At 52.1% G+C, this 26936-nt stretch overlaps 1 protein-coding gene across 3 annotated transcripts in view; it reads left to right on the top strand.

Moving 5' to 3' along the window:
* The window catches only part of PDCD11 (programmed cell death 11), a 627216-nt gene that overhangs the window by 391986 nt on the left and 208294 nt on the right, over nucleotides 1-26936 (top strand). For all 3 annotated transcript variants that reach the window (XM_078643694.1, XM_078643695.1, XM_078643696.1), the window contains exon 22: nucleotides 6556-6664. In XM_078643694.1, the coding sequence (XP_078499820.1) occupies nucleotides 6556-6664 (109 nt within the window). The remainder of the gene's footprint in view (nucleotides 1-6555; nucleotides 6665-26936) is intronic.

The raw sequence follows: 26936 nt of genomic DNA on the forward strand, positions 1-26936 counted from the left end.
TTCGCACCTCGTGCAGTGCCCGATGACCCGGAGGGGCTGCGGCAGACCCAGCGGAGTGGAAGCTCTGCTCGACCACTTTCGCAGGACGACGAATCGGAGCATTTTATCGACGCCGACACGGGCAAATTAATGCAAGAGGGAAATTACATCCCAGCCGGTGGACTCCTATGTAATCCCTCTAAAAAAGAAAAGGCCTGCACCAGATACTCCAGAGCTTGTGGAACCCATTCCTCAACAGCCTAGGAGGAGTCCAACACCTTCACCCACTTACTCCGATGGGGATGGCAATGAACAGAATGAGGAGTATAACTTCCCTGCCAATAATGACCCTGATGAGCAGCAGGACTCATGGATAGACACTGGTGACCAGTGTGACCAACAGGTGGTTAGTGACCCACAGCTTTATGGAATAAAGGCTTCTCCTACTGAAGACTCAGCGGCATTTAATGCCTTAATTGAACGGGCGGCTGCAAATCACAAGGTGGAGATGCATGCCGACCCTGTGGAAGTTGATTTTTTGTTTGATACATTCTCTGCATCGGAAAAGACTGTAAAAACACTGCCAATGCTTAAAGGGGTTCTCAAACATTCTACTGACATTTTCAAGGAACCCACCAGGGCACGGGTGGTCAACCCACGTATAGAAAAGAAATACAGACCGGCACCTGGGGACCCTGCTTATATACAAGGCCAGTTGCCTCTAGACTCTTTGGTCGTCTCCAATGCCCGCAAGAGGGCAAATTCACAGACAACGGGTGAAGCTCCTCCCCCGGACAAAGAGTCGAAAGTGCTGGAGGCAGGGGGCAAAAGGGTAGCAGCGCAGGCAGCAAACATATGGCGCATATCCAATACACAAGCCCTATTAGCCAGGTATGATAGGGCGCACTGTGACACCTTAGAGCAGCTCTTACAACACCTTCCAGACCAGTTTAAAGAAGGAGCTGAGTTGCTGATACAAGAGGGCAAGCTCATTTCTAACGCTGCAATTAAATGTGCGCTAGACGTGGCAGATACAGCAGCGAGAGCAGTCAACACAAGTGTTATGTTAAGGGGTCAAGCATGGCTCCGCATCTCAGGGTTCAAACCAGAAATACAGACGACTATCCTCAACCAGCCCGTCAATCCAGACAGACTGTTTGGGCAGGAGGTTGACACCACCCTCGAGAAGATCAAAAAAGATACTGAGACGGCTAAGTCCATGGGGGCGCTTCAGTCTCAGCAATTCAGAGGAAACACTTTTCGTCGCTCAAGTGCGCGGGGTACTACCAGAGGCCACTTGGCACAGCAGTCACATTTCGGCAGAGGAGGCGCCCAAGCCTCGTACCCGAAACAGAATAGAGGTGGTTACAGAGGCAACAGCGCCAAAGGCAGAGGCAACAATAGTTCCCGCTCCTCTGCTGCCAACAAACGGTGACTCTCTGTCCCTACCCCCCGACCATCCAACACCTGTCGGGGGGAGACTCCAGCAGTTCCTGCCAGTCTGGACGTCCATCACCACAGACAGGTGGGTGAGGAAACTTATCCAGTTCGGTTATTGTTTAGAGTTAACGTCCACTCCACCCAACATACCCCCAAGACAACGACCTATGTCAGCAGAGCACTTGCACTTATTGCAGCAAGAGGTTCTTGTAATGCTGCAAAAAGGCGCAATAGAGCTCGTGCCGGTGAAGGAGGAAGGCACAGGGGTTTATTCCCTGTACTTCTTAATCCCAAAGAAGGACGGCTCGCTCAGACCCATTTCACCATACAAAACAAGCATTACCAGTTCAAGGTCCTGCCCTTCGGAGTGACCACTGCCCCCAGAGTGTTCACAAAGTGTCTGGCGACTGTAGCGGCGCACCTCAGGAGACAGAACATACATGTCTACCCATACCTAGACGACTGGCTCGTTCAAGCAAAGTCGGAACAGCAGTGCGCCGCAGACATGTCCCACACAATTCACCTCCTTCACAGTCTGGGGTTCTCCCTGAACTATCCCAAGTCGCACCTTCAGCCAGCCCATGTGCGGCAGTATCTAGGCGCGACAATAAATACTTTGACTGCTACGGCTCAGCCGAACCAGGTGAGGATCGACAACATCCAGTCGCTCATCCAAAGGTTCAGACCGCAACAATCGCTCCCAGCGAGAGTGTTTATGCAGTTGATAGGCGTGATGGCCTCCTGCATCTTCATAGTCCCGCACGCGAGGTTGCATATGCGTCCGCTCCAAGAATGCTTGGCGCATCAGTGGACACAGGCTCAAGGACAATTGAAAGACCTAGTGTTGGTAACTGGTCGGGCATACAGCTCTCTGCATTGGTGGAATCCACACATCCTTTGCAAGGGCCGACCGTTCCAGGAGCCTGTGCCGCAGATCATCATGACGACGGACGCTTCTCTCCAGGGATGGGGAGCTCATGTGCTCCACTACACGGTGCAGGGACTATGGACGACACAGCAAAAGAACATGCACATCAACTATCTAGAGTTGATGGCAATCTTCATGGCACTCAAGTCCTTCAAGGTACATCTGTGCAACAAAGTCGTGTTGATCCGGACGGACAACATGACTGCCATGCACTATATCCAGAAGCAGGGGGGTACGCACTCTCCACAGCTGTCTCATCTGGCTCAGAGCATGTGGAAGTGGGCCATTCAGAGGAACATTTTCCTCATGGCGGAACACCTCCCGGGCAAGGACAATCAGATGGCAGATCTGCTCAGCAGGTACAGCCATCAAATGCACGAGTGGGAGATACATCCATCAGTACTCCGCCCGTACTTCCAGCAGTGGGGTCATCCAGAGATAGACCTGTTTGCCACAAGGGAAAACGCAAAATGCCAAAGCTTTGCCGCCAGGTTCCCTCACCCACAATCTCCGGGCAATGCGATATGGACCAACTGGTCAGGCAGATTTGCGTACGCTTTTCCCCCAGCACCTCTAATACCGCTGGTGGCAAGAAAGCTAAAGCAACACTCGATGACACTCATCCTGGTTGCTCCAACGTGGGCACGCCAACCATGGTACACCACGTTTCTAGAACTCTCCGTGGTACCGCACCAAAGGCTGCACCTCACACCCAGACTTTTGACGCAGAACCATGGCGACATTCAGCATCCAGATCCGCACCAGCTCAATCTGGCGATCTGGCTCCTGAGGTCTTAGAGTTTGGCTACCTTAACCTGCCTCCAGAATGCATGGACATCATCAGGGAGGCACGGAAGCCCACTACAAGAGCTTGCTATGCTTCGAAATGGAAGCGGTTTGTCATTTATTGTACAGCACATGACATAAACCCGCTAGATGCATCCATTCCTAACATCATCTGCTATTTGTTGCATCTTTACAAATGCAATCTAGCGTACGCTTCCATTAGGATACACTTATCCGCCATAGCGGCTTATCTTCAGAACAGGCAGCATCTCTGTTTTCAGGGTGCCTGCCGTTAAAGCTTTTCTAGAAGGGCTGAAGCGGGTCATTCCTCCCAGGACCCCACCCGCTCCAGTATGGAATCTCAACGTGGTCCTCACTAGGTTGATGGGCCCACCTTTTGAGCCTCTACATTCGTTCAGTTCTTGACATGGAAAGTGGCTTTCCTCATTGCTATCACGTCTCTAAGACGTGTTAGTGAGCTACAAGCGCTCACAATACAAGAGCCATTTATTCAAGTTCATTCAAACAGGGTAGTGCTCCGCACTAACCCCAAGTTCCTTCCAAAGGTGGTGTCACAGTTTCATGTCAATCAGACGATTGAACTGCCCGCATTCTTTCCAAACCCAGAAACAGTAGCGGAAAGAATGCTCCACACGCTAGACGTTAAAAGGGCATTAATGTACTACATTGACAGAACACAACACTTTAGAAAGACACAGCAACTTTTCGTTGCCTTCTCAGCACTGCACAAAGGCAACCCTATTTCCAAAGCTGGAATAGCCAGGTGGATCATTAAATGTATTCAGATCTGTTATCAGAAGGCTAAACGCACTTTAACGGTCCCCCCCAGGGCGCACTCCACACGCAAGTTGGGGGCCTCCATGGCATTCCTAGGTAACATTCCTTTGGAAGACATTTGTAGAACAGCCACGTGGGCTACACCACATACATTTACCAATCATTACTGTGTAGATGTGCACTCCAAACAGCAGGCAGCTGTAGGACAGGCTGTTCTCAAAACTCTTTTTCAGACTTCTGCAGCTGGCACGGGCGGCCGCCGCTAATGAGGGGACTGCTATGTATTCTATGCAATAGATATGAATTTAGCAGCCCACATGCCTCGAACTGAATATGCTACTTACCAGTATGCATCTGTTCTTGGCATGTAGGGCTGCTAACATTCATATCGCCCGCCCTCCTCCCCGGCGCCTGTAGCAGCTGCAGATTACTTCTTGCATTTCATCACTAGCATGGACATCATTTCTACTATCGCACTCCATCTTTGCCACAATGGCTAAAAACAATCTGGGGATGGAGTCGATGCCCATGCGCACTGTAGTCCAGGGGAGGAGCCACCTATCTCGTGATACTTCGAAGACTCTTCCAGGACAACAATGTGCAATCATCCGGACCCAACACTAGGCGGCGATCTATGCAATAGATATGAATGTTAGCAGCCCTACATGCCAAGAACAGATGCATACTGGTAAGTAGCATATTCATTCCTGGCCATTGAATCCTCCTTGATGGGACTTTGGCATTGTTGGCTGCTGGACGGCCCTTGTCGCCTGTGTGTGTGTGTTTTTGCTGGAGTAGTTACACAGATTTGGCCCTGAGATTAGGCCTTCTGTTTGTTTCTTTAGGCTGATGTCAAGCCTTCTGTGGGGTTGTTTTTTTCCCCGTTACGCTTTTGTTTTCTCCTCTGCTGCGGAAGTTCTTCCAAAGAGGGCTCCCATGTTTTGGGACTTACTGTACCCTATGTGGGGCAGTGGTAGCTGTTATATAGCTATGCTGGTTGCCTTCGGGTGCCTGTTCTCCATGGCATCTATGTAGGTTGCTATTGCTTCTTTAGGTTGTGTGCGCGGCTCTTGTAGTGGTAGGCATGGCCATTTGCTCTCCTTCCTGCTATTGTGCTGAGAGCTGGGATGCTTCAGTGTCCTTCCTGCTTCTGGGGGCTTGTGGTTATGGCTGCCGTTTTGGCTGGCCTGTTGCCTTCCCTCTGGGCGGGCTCTCCTCTTCCTGGGCTTCTTCTTGTACCTCTGCCTGTCCTGGCGTTGGGTGAAGGCTTGGTTGCCCTGGGGGTGGAGTGGGGTGCTTCGGCCTCTTCGGCTTGCCCTCGTTTCCTCTGTTGTGAGTGTATGGGCCTCTACTCTTCCTTCTTCCTCCTACATCCCTTTTGGGGCTGCTGGCGTATGACTGGTAGGGACGAGGTTGCCTCCCTGGTCTACAGGGCTGGTCCCCTGGGGCCTTCTGTCCTGTCCAGACTGGTGGGGTCCTTCGCAGACCCTCCTTCCCCATGGGTATTGCTATGGTATCTATTCTACGTGAAGGAATCTGCGGCTAGTAGTCTCTATCAGATGTACGAGTTACTTACCTTCGGTAACGGTGTATCTGGTAGAGACGATTCTAGCCGCAGATTCCTGAACGGCCCGCCCTTCCTCCCCGTTCTGCGAGGACCCCTGGGCTGCTCCTTGGTGGGGGGCCATGTCCTCTGTGGGTACTTTCTTTTGCTCTTGACGGAGACTCCGTCTGGTGGCTGCTCTTCCTCCTCTTTGGTTCTGGGAAGGTGGGGTTCTGGTACTCATATGCTCAGCTGCTTTGGTTGCTCCGGGTCAGGGAGGTTTCCTCCCATCCCTCCCTTCCTCTTGGCCCCTCTACCACCTCTGAGTCGGGGCCTTTGGTCGTGCCTTATCCTTGTTTTTGGGGGGGGGGGGTGCCCTCTAGGCTAAGGGTGCAGGAGGTTGGTTGTTCCTGCCTGTTGGGACTGTCTTCCCTTCCTTCTTTCAGGGTGTGGTTGTAGGCCTTCTACATGTGACATGACTTTTATGCAGGTTCCCTGTCTCCGGGGGCGAGGTGGGGGGTTGCTGTCTGTGTATTGGCAAGGTGGCTGCTCAGGGCTCTCCTCTGTTCTTCCTCTCTTTCTCTGCCCTTGGACACTGCGGTGTTGCACTGTTTCTCTGTGGTTTCTTTTTTTGTATACTCTTTCGCACAATGCTTCCATGCTCTCACAGTTTTTTATTTGGTGGTTTTGCGTTGTGGTGCGGAAAAGTTCTCCGAAGAAAACTGACGTAGGCTTGCCGGGGTGGGGCTTATGTTACCTGGCTGACGTCATGTGCGCGGACGACGCCTGGGCGGAGTCGCATGGTGTCGCCCCGCCCCCAGCGCACAGGGATGCTGTGGCAAAAAAGTTTCCGGATCCAGTCTCACGCCTGGGGATAATTCTACGTGAAGGAATCTGCGGCTAGAATCGTCTCTACCAGAAACACCATTACCGAAGGTAAGTAACTCGTACGTTATAGTATTTGACATGCTTTATATAATTGAAACAACCATCTGTACTCCCTGTTACTAAGTGACATGTAGTTTAAAAAGTGTGAAAACTAGTAATAACTTACATTTCTCTGCCTGACATTTGCCTCTAGTATCATGAAGAGTGATTGCAGCGCAAAATTGGCACCCACTCAAGATGACCTTGTGAATCAAATGAATTCATACAAACCTGGCCAGAATGTTACCTGCTTTGTATGGAAGGTAAGGTTTCAACTTCATAGAAAAAAAGACCTAGACAATGTGAAAAATAAAATGGATGGTGGCAGTAAATGATTAGTCCTATGACTGTCGCTTAACCTGGATAGGACATTTTATGAAGGCAAAAGTGTACCAGTTAAAATTGAATGCTCTCTTCCTTGGATCCTCTCCTCAGTGAAGGCAGTTGCTTTCTTCAACATAGTACACCAACCTTACTGGACCACTTACAATATGTAAACCATGAAGTATAGTTGCTTTTTAACTCCATTAAACCCTTCCATGCAGATCAATAAATGTGGATTAAATGTGATACAAGTTGTACACTTGAGTGTTCCTTTTTAGGTCTCGCCTGTTCTATCCCGTAGGGTTTGATAGGCGTTATTATAGTAAGCGGTCCGAAAAGTCTACCTAGCTGCAGATCGCGTACAGTTCATGTGAGCCAGGCGCGTGCACATCATCGCCAGCCACATCACACACCACCATTTGTCTGTGCCTCGGTATCAGACTTCAAAGGCTGCCGCTCCCCCGCCCCGCATCAGACTTGAAAGGAATGCACTCCCCCGCAACAGCAATGCCGAGAGCTTGTTTGAAGTGCCTGCTCCGGTAAATATATTCCATGTTTTAAATTGAAGATCTCTCACAGTAGGATAGTGTTTTTCTAACCTCTGTTTTTGTGTGAGCTTAAGTTCCATACTGCAGAGTTGTGCGTTTTTCAATGTATATCATTTGTAAGTCCCCCATTTACGAATAATCTGCTTTCGTTGTGTTAGTCAATTGATTCGATCCAGATCAGTTCTTTCTAAGCCTGCTCGTCACCCCTCCCTCGCCAGTTCTCACCTTCTCCAGCTGCAATAACATGCCCTTGTCCAACGCCAGACACCCCTCCTGCACTTCCTGTCAAAGTAAACTGCACTTTCCCGGTGTCGCCAGACGCCTTGACTCCTTCCTGCTCGTTTCTCTTCGCCCCTCACCCACCGCTTTCTGTCTCCCGCCTTTCAGTCTCTCTACAGTCCCCTATCCCCACTACCTGTTCATCTCTTTCCTGTCTCCCACATTCATCTCTCCTCCCCCCCCTTACTTGTTATCATTCAATGTCTTCAGTACCCCGACCTTTCAGGTCTCCTCCCCTCCCCCCTTCCTCTCCCGCCCTTTCCTGCCCCATCTCACACGCCTGGGCCTCCTCACAAACGCTGCTCTTGTGTTCGTTGGCAGCTGCTGTTTCCCGGAATGTCTGTTCTTTCAGGCCCTGCTATGAAACAAATGGGCCTTTTGGACATGGCACAGGGTGGGGTCGCAATGCCTCCCAGCATCCTGTGTATGCGGCATGCAGGCAGAGGGCCCGATTCCAAAAGTGATATTGCCAAGGTGACGTGATGTCGAATCAATTATACATCCAATGAAAGCCAAGCTCCAGTTACAGCGCACTAGTTAGCTTGCACTGTATCGGTTTACAAATGCACACCTGCTGCCTTGCACGTAATAATTACCAGAATAGTGTTGTCAGGTATTCCTGAATGACACAGCAAAATAATGTGCCTTCATGTTTCAATGCATTCCATTGCAACAGTTTGTTTTTCTTATCTGTTGGAGGCATGCATGTATTATCAACAGAACACAGGCCAAGATTCTATACCTGTGAAAACTGCTGTTCGCGCAGGAATCAAAATTCTGACCTGTACGATAACTACATCACCTCAGCTGTTTCTGCTGGTGAATTTCAGCAGCTCAAACATACTAAAATATACTTGGTTAAAAATGCTGTGTATTTTGAGAAGTACAAGTTCTCATGGAAGACACCACGTTCCATACCTAGTATCTCATTTAATTGATAACAATTCATAATAGGAGGTATTTAGCACTCCGAGTAAACATTGCACACAGCAGGGTTATCGTTTATGGGGTGCAATAAAGGAAACCACTTGGAGTATGGGCTGGTCTGTGTAAAAACATGTAATGCCCATCCTGCCATTTTTGTGTTTTTTGGGTGTTTTTGAGCCTCTCAGCCTTTGACCTGGTGCACATTGAACGGCAGCCTGTGAGCCTCTCTCCACACTCACACTTCAAAGAAATTCTCACACTTCAAAGGAATTCCCTCCCCGCTCCGCGCAATGCCGAGAGCTTGTTGTTTACACACAACACCCCAGCTGCTTTTGATCCTGAATAAACGTAAAATCTGTAGTGTGAGCGAACAGGCCACTGATCTGTTTACACTTTGTTGCAAGCACATTCTTTAAGACGTTTTCAATGTATGGTAATGTGAAGATTTAGTCTCGCATTTTCTTGGTGAATTAAGGAAGTGTAATGAATATCATCTTAGATAAAGGACCTCCTTAACTCTCTCTACACCCCTCTCTCTACACCCCTCTCTCTACACCCCCCTCTCTCTACACCCCCCTCTCTCTACACCCCCCTCTCTCTACACCCCCCTCTCTCTACACCCCCCTCTCTCTACACCCCCCTCTCTACACCCCCCTCTCTACACCCCCCTCTCTACACCCCCTCTCTCTACACCCCCCTCTCTCTGCACCCCCTCTCTCTACACCCCCCTCTCTACACCCCCCCCTCTCTACACCCCCCCCTCTCTACACCCCCCTCTCTCTACACCCCCTCTCTCTACACCCCCCTCTCTCTACACCCCCCTCTCTCTACACCCCCCTCTCTCTACACCCCCTCTCTCTACACCCCCCTCTCTCTACACCCCCTCTCTCTACACCCCCCTCTCTCTACACCCCCCTCTCTCTACACCCCCCTCTCTCTACACCCCCCTTCTCTACACCCCCTCTCTCTACACCCCCTCTCTCTACACCCCCCTCTCTCTACACCCCTCTCTCTATACACCCCCTCTCTCTACACCCCCTCTCTCTACACCCCCTCTCTCTATACCCCTCTCTCTATACCTCCATCTATCTATCGCCCTCACTCTATCTATCTATCGCCCTCACTCTATCTATCTATCGCCCTCACTCTATCTATCTATCGCCCTCACTCTATCTATCTATCGCCCTCACTCTATCTATCTATCTATCGCCCTCATTCTATCGCACCACCACAGCATCACTCAGGGACACCACAACATCACTCAGGGACACCACAACATCACTATGCGCTACCACACCATCACTGAACGCCACAGCATCACTCGTCGCCACCACAACATCACTCAGCGCGACAACAGCATCAATCTGTGCAACCATTCAACAACAACTGGTTCAAATAGGGGGGCGTGGCTAGCGGCCGATGCAGAGAGTCGCAGCCTAACGAGGCTCCCGACCCTCCGCCCGGCGATCCTGATTTCCTCCTTTCCCTAGGCCCGGGATCCCCGCTCAAATCGGGTGGATCCCGAGAGCTCACCTCGGGACTGCTCCGTCCTGCGGTCCGAACCTGCGGAGCCCCTCTGAAGGCGGCCGCGACCGAAGGAAAGGCGGGCTCTCCGGCGGCCAAAATGGTGTCTCCGGGCAGACGATGAGTGCTAGAGGGCCCCGGTGACGCCCTCCCTGGCGACCCACTGTGAGGAGTGCAGCCGGCGGACTTTGGCTGACGGGGTTGGCACCCCCTTGGAGGTTGGAGGTCACAGCCTGCGGGGCGCCCTGTGGCTGAAGGCGGCTGACGGCGGAACTGGGAGGACCCCACTCCAGCCGGGCGACCTGAAATAGACACCCCGGCTTTGGGGCCTACAATCCGCGAGCACGGCGGTTCAGCTGCGCAGAGGCAGACACCCACTGTCGATTGCGGAGGCCGGCGGCGGGACTCAAGGGTGATCCGGCCGACTCGGCTGCCACGTCTAGGAAGGAGCGGCGGTGTCCTGCCCCCGCTGAGGAAGGTATTTGGAGCCCCGGTGCGAGGGCCTGCCCGGCGCGAGCTCCCGCCATCTTCTCCACTACTGATTGCCTCCCAGGGCGGACTTGCTAACATTCGGGTCGCGGGGGGCGCCTGGCCGTTGGTTGCCTACGGAGTCTAGAGGACAGTGGCTCTACGGGGGGGCTGACCCCTCCGCCCGCCTGTGGCCGGGTTCCCTGGGTCACCGGAGAGAGCGGTGTCGACCCGAGACCAAACACGCTTCGAGGGGGCTCCCCTTTCCCCCCCCCCCCTCACTTGATCACGGCTGGACGGCGTGGCCTCCTACTATCCCGAGGAGACCACAGATTGTGACCACGGGCCACCGGGCCTGTGAGTCGTATTGAACGGACCACGGCCTCCTGAGACCAGAGCCGACCTGCGCAGGGGGGCCCGGTTAACGCGTTGACTCTGTTGCCTGGCCTGGAACTCCCCCCCCCCCCCCCCCCCCCCCCCCCCCGGAGAGTGGACCTATCCTAGTGAACGCACGCCTAGGCCCCACTGGGGATCAACACTGGGTGCAACCACTGGCTACACCATATGCGGAGGACCCGAACTGAGGCCATCCCTTGCGAGGAGTTTTTCACGGCCACTGGTTGGCGCTCTGCTCAACTCGCCGCATACCCACAGATCCTTGGACGGACAACGCGAGGGAACTATGGGCAAGCCTAAAGGACCCAAGGGCGATGGAAACTCTACCCCAGACCCACCTGACGACCCCACACAACCAGTAACGGACCTACAGCAAATGCAGGATAAAATCCTGGAGGCCATAGCCGCTACAAAGGATGCCTTGCACCGCGACATAGCGCAAGTGTCGGTGGGGCTGGGGCTTCTGCGGGCCGACCACGCCAAACTGGCGGACAGGGTCAAGGAAACGGAAGTAACCCTGCAGGACCTGGTACCGGCGCAGAAATCGTTGGATGGAAAACTCGCGGACGCGCTGGATCGCATCCAGGCGCTGGAACGGAGAGCTGAGGACGCAGAAAATCGTAGCCGGAGGAACAACGTGCGCCTCGTGGGCCTTCCGGAAAAAACAGAAGGGGCGGATATGGTGAGCTTCCTACAGGAATGGTTACAGTCGGTGGTGGCCCCGGAGGGTTTATCCCCTTTCTTCACTCTAGAGAGGGCGCACTGAGTCCCATCGAGACCCCCGAAGCCGGGTCTCCCTCCGCGCCCAGTGATTATAAAATTGCTACACTACAGGGACAGAGACTGGCTATTACAAAGGGCAAGGGAAGTGGGCCCGTTCCAGATCGACACCAGCAAAGTGACGCTGTTTCCGGACTACACATTCGAGACGCAGAAACAGCGCGCCTCCTTCCTGTCCATCAAGAAAGAGCTCAGAGCGGAGGGGATACACTATTCACTGCTCTTCCCGGCCAGACTCCGTGTGGTGGTGGACGAGAGATCTATGTTCTTCCCGACGTCGGCGGATGCTTGGGCCTGGTGGGACACCTACAAAACTGGCACGGATGGGGCTCGCTTCCGGGCGGAGGAGGAGCGCCAGGGACAAACGCTCAGGCGCTCGAGGCGACACAGAGGGCGCGGACAGGGCTCCAAAAGACCGACGGACTCTCAAACAGCAGGCGAAAGAAGAGCAGCACTACAGGCGGTGAAGGAAGTGTCAGGCACGGCACTGCCTCAATCGGAGAGGGGATCGGGCTCGGAGGGCCAGGGAACGGGCTCGGACACTGAACTATCGGAACTGGGCGGAGCCAAAGGCCCGAAGGTCACACCGCAGACGTCGGGTGAGATCATCGAAGGCTGAGCCCTCGACAAGGTACTGAAAGGAACTGAAGGGGCTTTCGGCCACTCCTGGGGACCCAAGAGCAGTTGACTGTGAGAATGTGATGGTATGGGAATTGTCATGTGTACCAGGGCGGGGGAATAGGAGACAGCACCTAGAGGGTTCGGAGGCTAGCGTGCGCACCCCGAGGCCCATAAGGCCAACGTAGCAACAACTACGTACTAGGCACATAGAGAGCACTTTGCTCAATTGTTTGGATGGGAGCAACTCTTTTGAAGTTAGGTCCTGTTCTGGGGGTGGGAGGGACTAGAGAGGTTGGGGCGACTCTAGGTATGGAGGGAAGGGGGGGCCATTGGGGGCGATTGGTGAGGGCTGGGGGAGGGGTCAAGTCAGTGTCGATGTTGTTGCATACCATTGATTCGTGTGCGTTCCAAAGAGATGATGGCTAATGTTGGGTCACTGAAATGTGTGTCCTGGAATGTGCGGGGGTTGAACACTATGGCGAAGAGACACAAGGTCCACTCATACTTGAAACATAGAGGAGTACACATAGCATTCTTACAAGAAACTCACCTGACTAAGAAGGAGGGTATTGCGCTCCAGCGTAGATGGAGGGGTCATTTGTACTACACTGCATATTCAGCGTACGCGAGGGGGGTGCTCATTTGGATTAGGGCGGGACTACCCCTCCAGGTGACTAGGCACACAGTCGACCCCAACGGGAGGTATGTGGCAGTTGAGGGACTCCTCAGAGGTCGACGCATAGTGCTCTGTAGTATTTACGCCCCAAACACGGAGCAGGCACAATACTTTGCGGGTCTCTCCAGGGGACTCGCCAGCTATCTTGCGGGTCCAATACTAATGGGAGGTGACTACAACTCAGTAGAGAACGTTGCATTAGACAGATCGCACCCTCCGCTACACGCCTCCCCTGTGCACCGACTGGCGAAATGTCGGACGGAGTGGCAGAACACATGGAACCTCACTGACTGTTGGCGCGCGCAACACCCCACTGGGAGGGATTACTCGTTCTACTCTAGTATCCACGACTTGCATGTGCGCCTAGACTCCTTCCTATGCTCCCCCCCAGTAGCTACTGCAGTAACTCGGACGGAATACCTAGCACGCACTTTATCTGACCATAATCCTCTTCTCCTAACACTGGACTGGATGACTGAACCCCCCAAGATTCCGGCATGGCAACTGCGACCTGACACACTGGACGATCCGCCCTTCCGAACTGAGTTGGAGGAGCGAATTACCCAGTACTTTGTGGATAATGAGGGTACTGCCTCGACCAGGGCCATAGAGTGGGACGCCTTTAAAGTGGTGGTACGGGGACACTGTATAGGGAAATACGCTGGGGCGCGTAAGTCACTACTCGACGACCTGGACAAGGCTGAGCGCGCTCTCCGTGAGGTAGAACGGGATAGACCGAATTGTCCTGAACTACAAGGGAAGGTGGGTGGAGCACGGGAGGCGGTGGCAGTAGAGATGGAACGCCTCCGTAGCTTTGATTACAAGGCGTACCTCACGAAGACTTTGGCGGAAGGCGACAAAACTGGAACACTACTAGCCTGGCTAGCAAACCCCAACCGGAATAGCCAGCCGATTCTGGCTTTAAAGGACGGTGAGAATCACATCCACACCACGCAATCTGCAATACTACACTGCTTCCGATCGTACTACGAAAAGCTGTATAGAGCAGAGATGCATGACCGCACTGAAGCTCTGGATGTTTTTTTTAGCTGACCTGCAGCTACCGCGGCTAGAGCAGGAGCAGGCGGACGTTCTGGGAGGCCCTATTGCCCTGACTGAAATTAGGGGAGCGGTGAAGCGTATGGCGCGTAATAAAACGCCAGGGATCGACGGGTTACCCATAGAGTTCTACGGGAAATACCTAGACCTGCTGGCCCCGAGACTCCAAACAACCTATAATGAGGCCAAGGACGTGGGCAAACTCCCTCGATCGATGAGCGAGGCCATAATGGTGCCATTATTAAAACCACGTAGAGATAGTGAGGATCCCGCGTCTTACAGGCCACTGTCCATGCTGACCACTGACTACAAGATTCTGAGCACAGTCCTGGCCACTAGGCTGATAGCCCATATGCAAGACTTAGTCCATAAGGACCAATCGGGTTTTATTCCCACGAGAAACACCACACACAATATCCGCAGGTTGCTTAGGTTAGTGGACACTCCGCCCTCCGAGGCACGCTCCCCCCTAGTGTTAGCAGTCGACATTGAAAACGCCTTTGACAGTCTAGAATGGCCCTATTTATACAAAGTGATGCATACGTTTGGCCTCGGTGACTGGTACATCCAGTGGACGAGGGTGCTCTACTCCTCAGCAAGAGCGAGGGTACGACTCGGATCGTTGGTTTCGGACCAATATGACGTGACTAGAGGTACCAGACAGGGATGCGCACTGTCCCCCCTGCTATTTGCGCTTGCAGTGGAGCCTCTGGCGGCTCGAGCGAGGCGGGGAGAATATTACACCGGGCTGCATCTCAGAGGAGAGCTGCATTACATCTCTCTCTACGCGGACGACCTCCTCCTCTTTTTGGATGACGATGGAGCGGCGGTAGAGGGGGCCGAGAGCCTATTGGGGCATTTCGGCAATGTCTCGGGCCTGCGGGTAAACTGGTCTAAGACCTGTCTCTTCCCGCTGCGGAGGGAGGAGGAATGCCCCCCACTTCGTCGGCATCTACGATGGGAACCCCATTGCCTGAGTTACCTCGGGGTGCACATCTATCACGACCCGTCTGCTCTCCTCGACGGTAACATAGGCCGCTGCATCCGCTCACTGAAGGGCTGTCTGTCCTTCTGGGCCACTCTGCCGCTCTCAACGGCGGGCCGAGTTGCACTCCTGAAAATGATAGCAATACCGCGTCTATTATACTTCTTCCGGACCCTCCCGGTGTGGATACGTGGGGCAATCTTCAAACACCTGAACTCTCTGTTGGTATCCTTCTTGTGGGGAACAGGAAGGCGCAGAGTGGCACTGTCAACGTTGACCTCCCCTAAAGATGAGGGGGGCCTTGCTGTCCCGGACTTCGAGCTCTATTACTTAGCGGCTCAGATGCAATTCTTTACGCAGGAGGTAGCGAGAGTGTACCGCGGCCCGGAGCTGGGAAGAGCCCTCGGCACACCCCGCCATGTCCTGGCATATATCACGCTACAACAGAAACTGCGTCTGCGGGAGCTCTCCCAGGAAGAGCGGACCCTTCGCCTGTGCTGGAACCGCATGCAGAAGCGAACCGGAACTGGTCACCCGTATGCCCCGGAGATCCCGCTGGGCATGGTGACGGCGCTCCCACACGGAGGGGACTGGTCGGGACTGCATTTATGGGAAGAGGCGGGTCTGCAGATGATAGGTGATCTTTACGAGGATGGGGTATTATCCCCGTACCGGACCTTGCAGGAGAGATATGATCTCCCGAGGGGTGACTACTTACTGCACGCGGCGGTGGTGAGAGCCATACAAAAGCACTGGGCGGGGGGCCTAATAGAGCCTGAAACGGCGCTAGCATGCCAATACACCATGATGGCGGCGGGGACGTTCAAGGCCGTAACGTGCCTTTATCGTAGAATGCACACGGAGACCCTGCAGCCGCTTACCTCTCTTAAGACTAAATGGGAAGCGGATCTGCAGTTAGACATTCCAGACACTGTGTGGTCACAGCTAGTGAAGAGGGCCAGGAAGAGCACTAGGAATGCGCGATTCCAATTGATACACTTTTACATCATTCACCGCGCTTACCTCACTCCGAGTAAAATTGCAGCGTACTTTCGCGTGGCGGGCGCAGCATGCCCGAGATGTCATCAGGAGAGGGCTGACCTGGTCCACATGTTGCGGGGTTGTCCAAGATTACAAGACTATTGGGCGGACATAGAGGTCACCCTGAACGCAATTACTGACAGGGATATCCAATGTGACAGTGCGGTGTCCATCTTACACTGGTTCCCCCACACGAAAAAGAACAAACTGACAAGTAAATTCATAGATATGGGGCTACTAATAGCAAAGCGAGAGCTGACTAAGGGGTGGAAATCGAAGACAGCACCGACACACAGGAGGTGGTTGAATGAGTACATAAAATGGGCGGCTGCGGAGAGCACGATCCGTTACCAGATGGCACGCCGCAGATCAGACGACAGGGCACAAGAAGCAGCAATGGGGTGGGAAGCACTAGTGCAGGCATTGAGAGACAGCACAATAGAAGAGGAAGAGGCACAAGTCGAGACGCCACAGTCAGGGACGCGCGTACCAGCTGCAATCCCCTAGGACACACACATACATTCAGTAGTATCAACTCCGTGATCCAACACCATTACTACATCTGTTCGCACCGTGCACCGACTTAGACACTGGGAGGGAAGGGTGGGGGAGGGACCAAGTTTACGGATTTCACAGTTGATCAGGAATTGCAACACGGGCTGGCACATGGGGGCTCCATATCACAAGCTGAAAAGCGGGTAGACGATATCCTGCGGTACTGACAATGGTATCGGGATCAGCCTGAGGAATGCACGATATCCAAAAATGGCGCCGCCTGACCTCCGGGATGTGGGCTGAATGGCTGTGTTCAACACACTTGAATGACGATCACTGTCTTATGTTGCGCTGCTTTATATAATGTACTTTGAGTCAATGGCTGTGTTGCATATTCCTGCAATAAAAATTGTTTTAAAAAAAAAAATAAACAACTGGTTCAAATATGTTCTCTCAATGTTTCCAGCTTTATTACAAATGTCACATAAAGATGTTAATATTTCACTTCTGTTCTTGGATTTTCGTCACAATAAAATACACTGAACATAATCTTCACAAAAGTTATTTACAAAAGTTTAAGCTATTGCCATTATAAATTACAATACCTTTTATTTAAGTATTAATTATAAAAAAAATAAAAGCCATTGTTATTTGTAATATCAATACATCTAAGTCACGTAAATACAACGCATATTGCATTACAAATGCTATAGGTGTCACATTTGCGAAAGTTAAACTATTGGAATTGTAAATGACAAAGCTATTAATTTAGCTGTTTTCAAAACCAACACATAAATACAAAATTTCTCATTTACAATACCAATAGCTCAAACTTTCCTAATGCGAGACCTATTGCATTGCAAATGCTTGTTAGGAGTGCAGACACTCAACCTGCACTTACAAAAGGTGCCTCAAAAAGGCTTTACTATGAAGAAATCCCATTATTAAAAATTTCTTTTATTCAGTTCTTAAATTCCTGGTGTGGCATTTCTAGATGTGATGGCAAGGAACGTAAATTGGAATGTAATGCTAAATATGTGATTGCCAATTTTCTGTTTGAGTACTCTCTTAAAGCAACAGTTGAGTCCCTTCCTTTCTTAGAATGTGCAGTCAACTACTGCTTTCTCATCTTCTACATTTCATGTGAAAGCCATGTTCCTGCCTTTGAGTTTTTATGTGTCTATTATGGTCTTATTTCATTGGTTGGGAGTGCTTATAAAGGAAAGCAAAAGAACAAGCTACAGTAGCGAGCACATCAGTTTAAGACTTGAATTTCTTTGTTACAGTCTGTAAGGGAAAAAACATTAAAATCATGTGTTCCTTCGACCCCCAATGTGAGGTTTCTTTTTCACATTATTTGTTTTGGCCACTGACTTTTTGGTATCTAAGGGTTTAAACTTCACTAGCAACAGAGCATAAATTAAGTCTCAGAATATTGCCTTTTGCATGGAAGAAGATTCTCCAGCATTTGGTCTTTTATATATTCACATGCTTGAATCATTCCCCGCCGTCAAGCTGGGTATCCCCGGTAATCCTAAATAGTGTTAAACAGTGTTAAAATGGCCATAGCCCTGAACTACAGTGTTTGTTTAGTTGTTTTCCCTTTTAAAACTTTGAAGGACAGGGAGAAGAGGTTAGCACACTGTCTTGGAAAGACAGAAGATTGTCCCCTTCTAAGGAGGATATCCATTTTTCTGGGGATGATTCTGTGAAAAGTGCTCCACCAAGCTCTTCCTTGAAGGCACCAGATAAAAGGGGACCTAGTGTTTTCCAGAGTGAGACATATTGTCTAAAGTACCTGAAGCCACCTCCTCGCAGAAAAAAACTTGAGCTTCCTTTGTAAAACACTCCAGAAAGGAATGTACCTGTGATGAAACTGGGAACATTTAATTTTGGTGATGTCCTTTCTGAAACCTCACCATTGGATCTTCAATTATCCTCACCAGTGATGAAGAAAAACCGTTTGCCCTTGATTGAATTTCCTGCATCTCGGGTCTTAATGACAACCATGAAAAAATCATTGCGAACAATGACATTACTGTCTGCACCTGCTCCCACCGCCATCAGCAACTTTAGCGCTGACCTCCTCTACTATGACACCATTGACAATGAGAACAACCTTTCCTTCACCTTCGTTTTCACCCAGTGTGTTCACAAAAATTCTTGAGTTGGAACAAAAGGCCGATGTGAGCAATCAAGACTCCAGACTGCTTACAGTCCTTCCCAACTGGATACATGTTATGTCTCTGACTTTGAGGATCTCCTAGATAAAGAGAATAGTTACCAGGAGTATAAATATCAGCCACAGACATACAAGGCTATTATGGTCTTCCCCATTACAGTAGAGAACCAGATGTCTCACAGGTACTTGTTGCATTTTTAACAATTTTGTGGCAAATGACGGACACCTTCAAAAGACTTCCTCCGCACCCTGTGGGACAACCTATGCCTGTACAGCCCCAGCACCTGCCATACCTATTCTAGCTACACCTACATTTCCAAGTCTACTAGCTACATCTCGCCCACCAACAAAAGATACACCTCCCAGAGTTGTCAACCAGACGTTTTTCTGCCAGCATCTAAGGACATGGGGAGGGGGTATGTGTATTCGGATTTGGACAACGAGGAAGGTGAACATTGATAGGGGGATGACAAATGGAATGACTAGATCTTACACAAGAAAGAGGGTAACTCACCCTTCAAATCAGATTCGCCTCGGCCCGGCATAGCTCAGTTTCATACTCTAATGGAGAGAGCCTCCAAGAAGTTCAATGTGCAGGTGGATTTGGTGGAGTAGCAATGTTTCCTTTGTCAAACAAGTCAAACTGATCTATACCAATATTGGACTTCATCTGACCAGAATTCCTAAAATTGATGAAAACACTGCTGTGGCTCCAGCAGTGGTGCCATGACAGGAGGAAAGTACAGGGCCCCTGCCTTTATTTCTTACCCGATATCTAAAAGGGGACTCTGTGAAACTGTCAGCAGCCCAGCGCAGATAGAACCCGTGCACGCCATCCTCAGCACCTCCGAACAGTGATGGCTGACGGATAGATAATATGGGCTGCAGTATTCGTTTGATAGCAGCGACCTCCATTAAGGCTGCTAATGCGCTAGCAATACTAGGCTATTACTATTGCCTGATGTGGCACAACATCTTGCCACATCTTGAACTCATTCTGGAAAACAAAACTAGACTATGAAGGCAAATATTAGGGAAGGAACACTAACATCTACAACCATCATTAATGCCACAATGGAGTCCAATGTAGGTTTCCATAAACTACAGTTGCAGCTGTTCTAAGAAGGCAGGGATGGCTGAGGTCCACAACTGTCCATCTAGAGGTCCAACCAACAATCCTCGAAATGCTGTTTGATGGGCTAATGCTATTTGGAAAACATGTGCACTGTGCTCTACAAAACATCATTACAGACACAGAATTAGCAAATTCCCTAGAAATGCTGCAATATTGACGTCCAGCCAGACAGTTTTTGTGGCTTGTGCACATCTCAAGCCTACATAATGGCGTCCATCAATATGGTGGTCAAGGCTGACCATATAACCCCCAAGACAAACTAAAGATATACTTTCAACCTCAACCAAAGGCAAGAGTATGACATCAACTAGACTAAGAAGAAGTGCCTCTCAATCGTACACCAATGAGAAACAAAAGCGAGCTTGACTCTTCGCAGCTACCCTCATCCCAATCTCAGCAGGTAGGGCAAAGTTGTGAATTTCCCTTTTTGCTCCTGCATGGTAGGCCATAACATCAGGCAGTGAGTGAGGTAGATTGCACATTCTGGGCACATATTGAAATTCGTACAAAGACTACCTGTTGCATCCCAGGAAAAAACATCATCTCCACTTAAGAAAGCTCCAACTTGTCAAGGGAGCCAGAGAAAGCAGAGATTTTATTCTACATTTTTTTAAGTAAAAAAAAAACAAGGAGCCAATAATGGGTCTTTGAGAACTGAACAGGCACTTGGTTAAGCGCCAAGAAGTCCTCCTGATGATCCAGGTAGTAGATTCTCAGGGTACTGAGGAAGACGAAGGTGGATCACTATAACCTGATTCTCATTGCCTTTGCGGTGGCCTTGCCTCTATTGATACATCGTCCTCCTGCAATTATCATCACTTCCAGCTATACCAATGAAAAAGCACACCAGGTTTCTCGCCAGCCACAACTAAGAAGGTCTCAATCACTACCCAAAATCGCTGAGCCTGATAAAACAGTACCTGACCACATTTAGTTCAGTCACTTGGATCTGCTGTTAAAATGCCATGCCATCCTGGCATGGACACGGATACCAGCAGCCAAACATTCATATAAAGCCAAGTGGAAACATTTTTGTGTCTATGTGAGTGGCTTTGAGTGAGTGTGTTAGTGGTTGTATGGGCAAGATAATGGCTCTTTTAATGGACGAAAGGGGAGGTGAGTTTGTGTGAATGGCTGTTTTGCACAGTAAGTGTCTATGTGGCTGGCTGTATGGGTGAGCGGGTTGGTGTGTGACTGCTTGTATGGGTGTGTGATTGGGTATCTAAGTGGTTAACTGGATTAGTGAATGGATGTGCAAGTAGCTTCATGTGTGAGTGGCTGTGTGAGTAGTTGTATGTGTGAGTGAGTGCTAGTATGAGTGGGTGAGTGGCTGTATTAGTGTGTGAGTGGCTCGGCGAGTGGCTCTATGGGTGAGTGAATGCTAGTGTGAGTGACTATGGATGAGTGAGTGGGTATGTACGTTGCTGTATTTTATTTATTTATTTAAAGAGTTTTGTATAGCGCGAACAAGACCCTTGGGTATCAGAGCGCTTTACATTGTATGAGGTAGAATAGATACAAGTTGAGTATAGTGCAACTATACCCAGTTCAATTTAGTACTAAAAATACAACCAACGGGGGGCGTGGCTAGCAGCCATCGATGGCGGCTGCAGCTTGAGGAGGCTCCGGAGCAGGCAAGGCTTCCTGTGAACATCCGACATACTTATCCGGCACTTAACAGTGCAAGACGGGGCGGTGGAGAGCCGGAGTCCGTGCGGCGCCCGGCAGAGTGAATCTGAGGCTGATTCGGCACGTCTGCGGCCCCGGAACCGCCACTGAAGCCCGCGACCGGTGAGGCCTGTCATCTCCCAGTGAGCGCCAGGGCCACAGTAGTCCCTGAGGCCGACCGGAAGTTGCCTCCCGGCGGCCACATCAAGCCGGAAATGCCGGCCGGCCACGGACATCGAGCCACTTCGTCCTTCTTCTCCCCGGACACCTGGGGGCGCGAGCGGAGCTCCGCGACCCCCAACAGCGAGGGCGGGGGGCTGTGGCCACCGCCTGCAGCCTCCACGGACGCCAAACACCACGTAGGAGGAACCGCCATCTTAGGCGCCAGACACACGTCGAGTCCCATCAGTGGCTGCCCCCCCCCCTGCTGGGCGGTGGTCGGTCCCGAGTCCCGGTTGTCTAGAGGGGGCTTCGCGACCCTTGACTTTGCCCTGGGAGAGGTGGGCACCGGGGGCGTAATTTTCCTTCCACCCCCTGCTTGCCTAGCGGAGAGGGCGAGCGAACCCTGACTGGTACGCACGTGGAGGGAAGCCACGCATTGGACAGCGGGGCCGCACCTCCGAGCCTGGCCCGATCCACATCTTATTGACCAGGAGCACCGGGTATCATACGGATTGGCCGGGAGGGGGAAGCCACTACATCTGATGCCCTTCGAAGACACGGCACCCCGCATCCCCTGCTGTGACGGCTGAGATCCCGACCTACCGTTGAGTGCACGCACAGAGTACCCGTTATCCCTCACGACGGACCTTACATTTCAGAGGGTGTCCGCCATGTCACAGAGAGGGCCCAAACAAACTGCCGCCCAGGCCAGGCTGGACAAATTTGCATATGACAAGCACTCCCCGCCCCAAGACCAGCGCAAAACGGGGTGGGAAAACGATGGAGCCGGAGGGCGCCAAGAAGGCCACTATTGAGGACGTCCTGGCGGCGTTGGCGCAAGTGCAGGCAACGGTGGGTGCTACAGCTACTGAGGTCACGCTAATCCGGGCGGACCTCCACAAGATGTCGGAAAAGGTCAAGCAGATGGAGGTAGTCACCAAATCCCTGGTTGAGGATGTATCGGAACTGCAGACGGCGATGGAACGACTGCAGACGGATAACAGAATGCTTCGTGACAAGTTGGATGACCAGGAAGGGCGCTCCAGACGCAACAACGTCCGAATTTTGGGAGTGCCGGAATCGGAGAACACGGGTGCCATGGATCTCTACGTGGAGGAGTTGATCAGGACCAAGCTCCAACCAAAGGGACTATCGAACTTCTTCTCGGTGGAACGGGCCCACAGGGTGCCGGGGGGGAAGCCTAAGACTGGAGGGCCGCCCCGGCCTATACTTGCGAGATTGTTCAATTTTCGGGACCGCGACACCATCCTGCAGGCCGCACGAGTGGCGCCGGCCATCCAGATCCAGAACTCGAGGATAGCGTTCTTCCCGGATTACACGGCGGAGGTCGCCAGGAGGCGGAAAACATTCCTAGAGGTCAAGAAAACATTGCGGGAAAAAGAACTACAATACTCGATGCAGTTTCCGGCCCGGTTGCGGGTGGTAGCAGACAAGAAAGTATGGTTCTTTGACACCCCGGACGCTGCCCGGGACTGGTTGGAGGGATGGCACACGGTGGACCGTCAGCGCAAATCATCCAGGCACCGGACCGACCGCGGAGGACACAACGGGACTGGCTCGCAGTCATCCGACCGGAATGGGGCAGAGGGCTCGCACTCGCATGGACTTGCAGGGAATGGCGAAGAGGAATGACTCCCACTTGTACGATGGCCTCACTAACTACTGCTGATCGTCATCACATCGCCTGGTAGCTGTTTTTGGACTCTGGCAACACTACCCCAGAAGCATGCAGGGATGCCGCCTGCTCAGGGAGACACTCACCCCCCTTACACGCAAGTACTCTGGTTGTGGGTTGGGTAAAGCGCTCTGCTCAGTTGGGGAGGCGGGCAGTTGAAAGTCCGTTAGGCAGGGATGCAGGGAGGGGGCAGTTGGGAGGGGGGGGTTCTGTAAATGTTAGGAACTTACATGCACGGTCAAGGAAAGTAACTAGGTTTCCATATGTGTTTAAACGCAACGAGAATTCTAGACAGGGAGATGCAACTCCCAGCAGCGCCTTTGAGGGTGGATCAGCCCCGGGTGGGGGGGAAGATGTCACTCGTGGGGTCCTCCTGATTCCTGGTGGGCGGAGGCGCGCCCGGTACCCGGGTGTCATTTCCCCTGCACTACGTACAGTCCTGTGAGGGGATGGGGGGATGCTGAAACGCAATGCCCGGCCTTGCGTGTCATGTCCTGGAACGTGAGAGGGCTGGGGGACAAGGTTAAACGAGGTTTGGTCCTTACCGCGATCAGGAGACAGAAACCCATGATAATACTTCTGCAGGAGACGCGTTTAACAGGGGGGGCGGTCAAAGCCCTAGATAGACGAGGGTACAAGATGGTAGTTCACTCGGACTTTACGTCCGGATCCAGAGGCACCGGCCTCCTGATGCAGAAGAACGCACGGTTTATCCCCATGCTCACGAAAACTGACGACCAAGGATGCTTCGCGGCCCTACAGGGTCAGTGGGAGGGAAAGCTCATCACCCTGGTTTCAGTATACATTCCCCCAGCGCTGCACTCAGTACACCTCCCCAAACTGGGTGAGTTTATTCTGGCCCTCCCGGAGGGTGAGATTGTCCTTGGAGGGGATTTCAACGCGGTCCCTGACACGCAACTCGATAGGTTCCCCACACAGGTCCCCGCGGGGGGGGTTCCCCGCCTTCAACGATTCTTAACTGCCATGGGCCTGGTTGATGTCTGGAGACACCTCTACCCCAACACTAACCGGTACACCTTCCACTCCTCAGTACATGGGAGTCTGTCGAGAATCGACCTTTTCTTGACCCTGGGGGACGGTCTCCGACTCGCGGAGGACATGACAATTCTTCCTCGAGGGATCTCGGATCACTCCCCTCTTACACTCATACTCTCCTCACAGTCGAGATCACGTAAGCGACTGTTCCCCATACAGGCCGCTTATCTTAAGGTTCCCCGGGTCCGCAAGGTGCTCAAAAAGGTGACGTCACAGTATTTCACTGAAAATATACACTCGGTGCACTCCTCCGAGGTACTGTGGGAGGCTTACAAGACAGTCCTGAGGGGGGAAGCCATAAACACCATCACAGGGTACAGGCGGGAGCGCTCCCGAGAATTAGACAGTATAGACCTGACCTTGCAGGACCTAGCAGAGAAGCACGAACAATCCCCCACACCCTCCACCTTACACGCACTGACGTTACACCAACAGATCTATAACGACCACCTCCGTATGTATGTTAAGGGTCAGTTGCAAGACACCCAGAATAGGGTCTACGAGTTGGGTGATAAGGCAGGGAAGCTGCTGGCATGGCTCGATAAGCGGGAAGGGAATTCTAGGGGGGTTCCGCGCCTGAGGGACACAGATGGCACACTGCACACCAATCCAGAGCGAATTGTGGACCTCCTAGCAGACTACTTTGAACAGGTGTACACCCCTGTTCGGGTGGTCACCTCGTAAATGGCCAGAGACGCGCTGGCGCCGATCGCAGTCCAGACACTGTCCCCGGAAGCATCAGAAGAACTGGAGGCGGATATCTCCGCTGAGGAAATACACTTAGCTATTCAGGCCCTGAAACCGGGAAAGGCCGTGGGGCCCAACGGGATACCGGTAGAGTGGTATCAGGCAATGCCGGAGGCCCTTAGTTTACATCTGCTGGGCATGTTCAGGGAGTGTCAGGAGAAGGGTACGCTCCCGCCTGATCAACGGATGGCAACTATAGTGACCATCCCCAAACCGGGCAAGCCACCTGAGGAGTGTTCCTCTTATCGTCCTATCTCACTGCTCAACGTGGAAGTGAAGGTGCTAGCCAAACTCCTGGCGACGCGACTCCTGCCCCACCTCTCTTCTCTGATACACCCGGATCAATCCGGGTTTATGCCACACAGGAACACGGCGTTGAATCTGCGACGCCTACATGGCGTGCTGGCTAGGGCTGACTCGATAACGTCCCAGGCGGTGATTTTGGCGCTCGACGCCAGGATGGCCTTTGACCTGGTGGAATGGGCGTACCTGTTTGAGACGCTGTCGCGCCTAGGGTTTGGGCCCCGCTTCATTGCATGGGTCAGACTGCTTTATACAGACCCGGAGGCTAGAGTGCTGGCTAATGGCCATGTCTCTCGGAAGTTTACCCTGGGGAGGGGTACAAGACAAGGTTGTCCCCTCTCCCCTTTGTTGTTTGCGATCTCGCTGGAGCCCCTTGCCACGCTCATCAGAACCTCGCCCCTCCTTAAAGGCATCTGCTGGAGGGAGGGGTGGGAGGACCGGCTGTCCCTCTACGCGGACGACATGCTGGTCTACTTATCCAATCCCACTGACGGAATTCCGGCCTTGTTACAACTCTGTGATGCTCATGGCAGGATCTCGGGTTATACACTGAACTGGAATAAATCGGAACTGTTTGTTCTGAGGGGACAGCCTCCGACCCTTGACCCCAGCTGCCCTCTACGGGTGTCAGGTACATCGTTCAAATACTTAGGCATCCATGTCACCAAAGACCCTGCAGAATTCGTGGAAAAAAATTTGAAACCCCACGTGGATAGACTCAGACGAGATGTTAAGTTCTGGTCGGATCTTCCACTGACACTCTTGGGACGGGCCGCACTTTACAAAATGATGGCTCTGCCCAGGTTTTTATATGTCCTCGAGAACACACCTTACCCGATAGCCCCCAAATTCTTTCAGACGGTGGCGGCACTGGTTTCCAACCTCCTGTGGGGGACCCACCCTGCCCGTATCGCCCAATCCAAACTACACAGAGGCTGGTTTGATGGAGGTATCGCCCTACCCAACTTAAAATTATACTATTGGGCGGCGCACCTTAAACCCATCAACCACTGGCTACATGCTGCGCAAGGAGAGCCGGCGTTCCGGACAGACAGGGGACAACTGGGCTTGGATAGCATGCTGGCTCCGTTATACGACCACCGCAAACTCCGCTCCTTAGTGGGTCCCACTAAATTAACGGTTGCAGTTTGGCACGCAGCGACAGCTGCGCTAGGATGGAAGGGGGTGATCACCAAGCTAACCCCGCTGTGGGACTCCCGAGTCCTCGGTCATTTGAGAAATAGTAAGGGTTTTTCACATTGGGACACGATAGGGATTTCCACGGTGGGAGATCTTTGGGAGACGGGCGGGGTGCTGCCCTTCAGTAGACTGAGGGAATTGTATGACCTCAGTGAGAGGGAGCTTTACAGGTACATCCAGATTAGACACGCACTACTCGCAGTACTGCCTACTGACACCGCCCTGCCGGAGTCCACCCCACTGGAGGACCGTCTCCTTACAGA

The sequence above is a fragment of the Lissotriton helveticus genome, chromosome 5_1 (genome assembly GCF_964261635.1).
Source record: "Lissotriton helveticus chromosome 5_1, aLisHel1.1, whole genome shotgun sequence".
Taxonomy (NCBI): domain Eukaryota; kingdom Metazoa; phylum Chordata; class Amphibia; order Caudata; family Salamandridae; genus Lissotriton; species Lissotriton helveticus.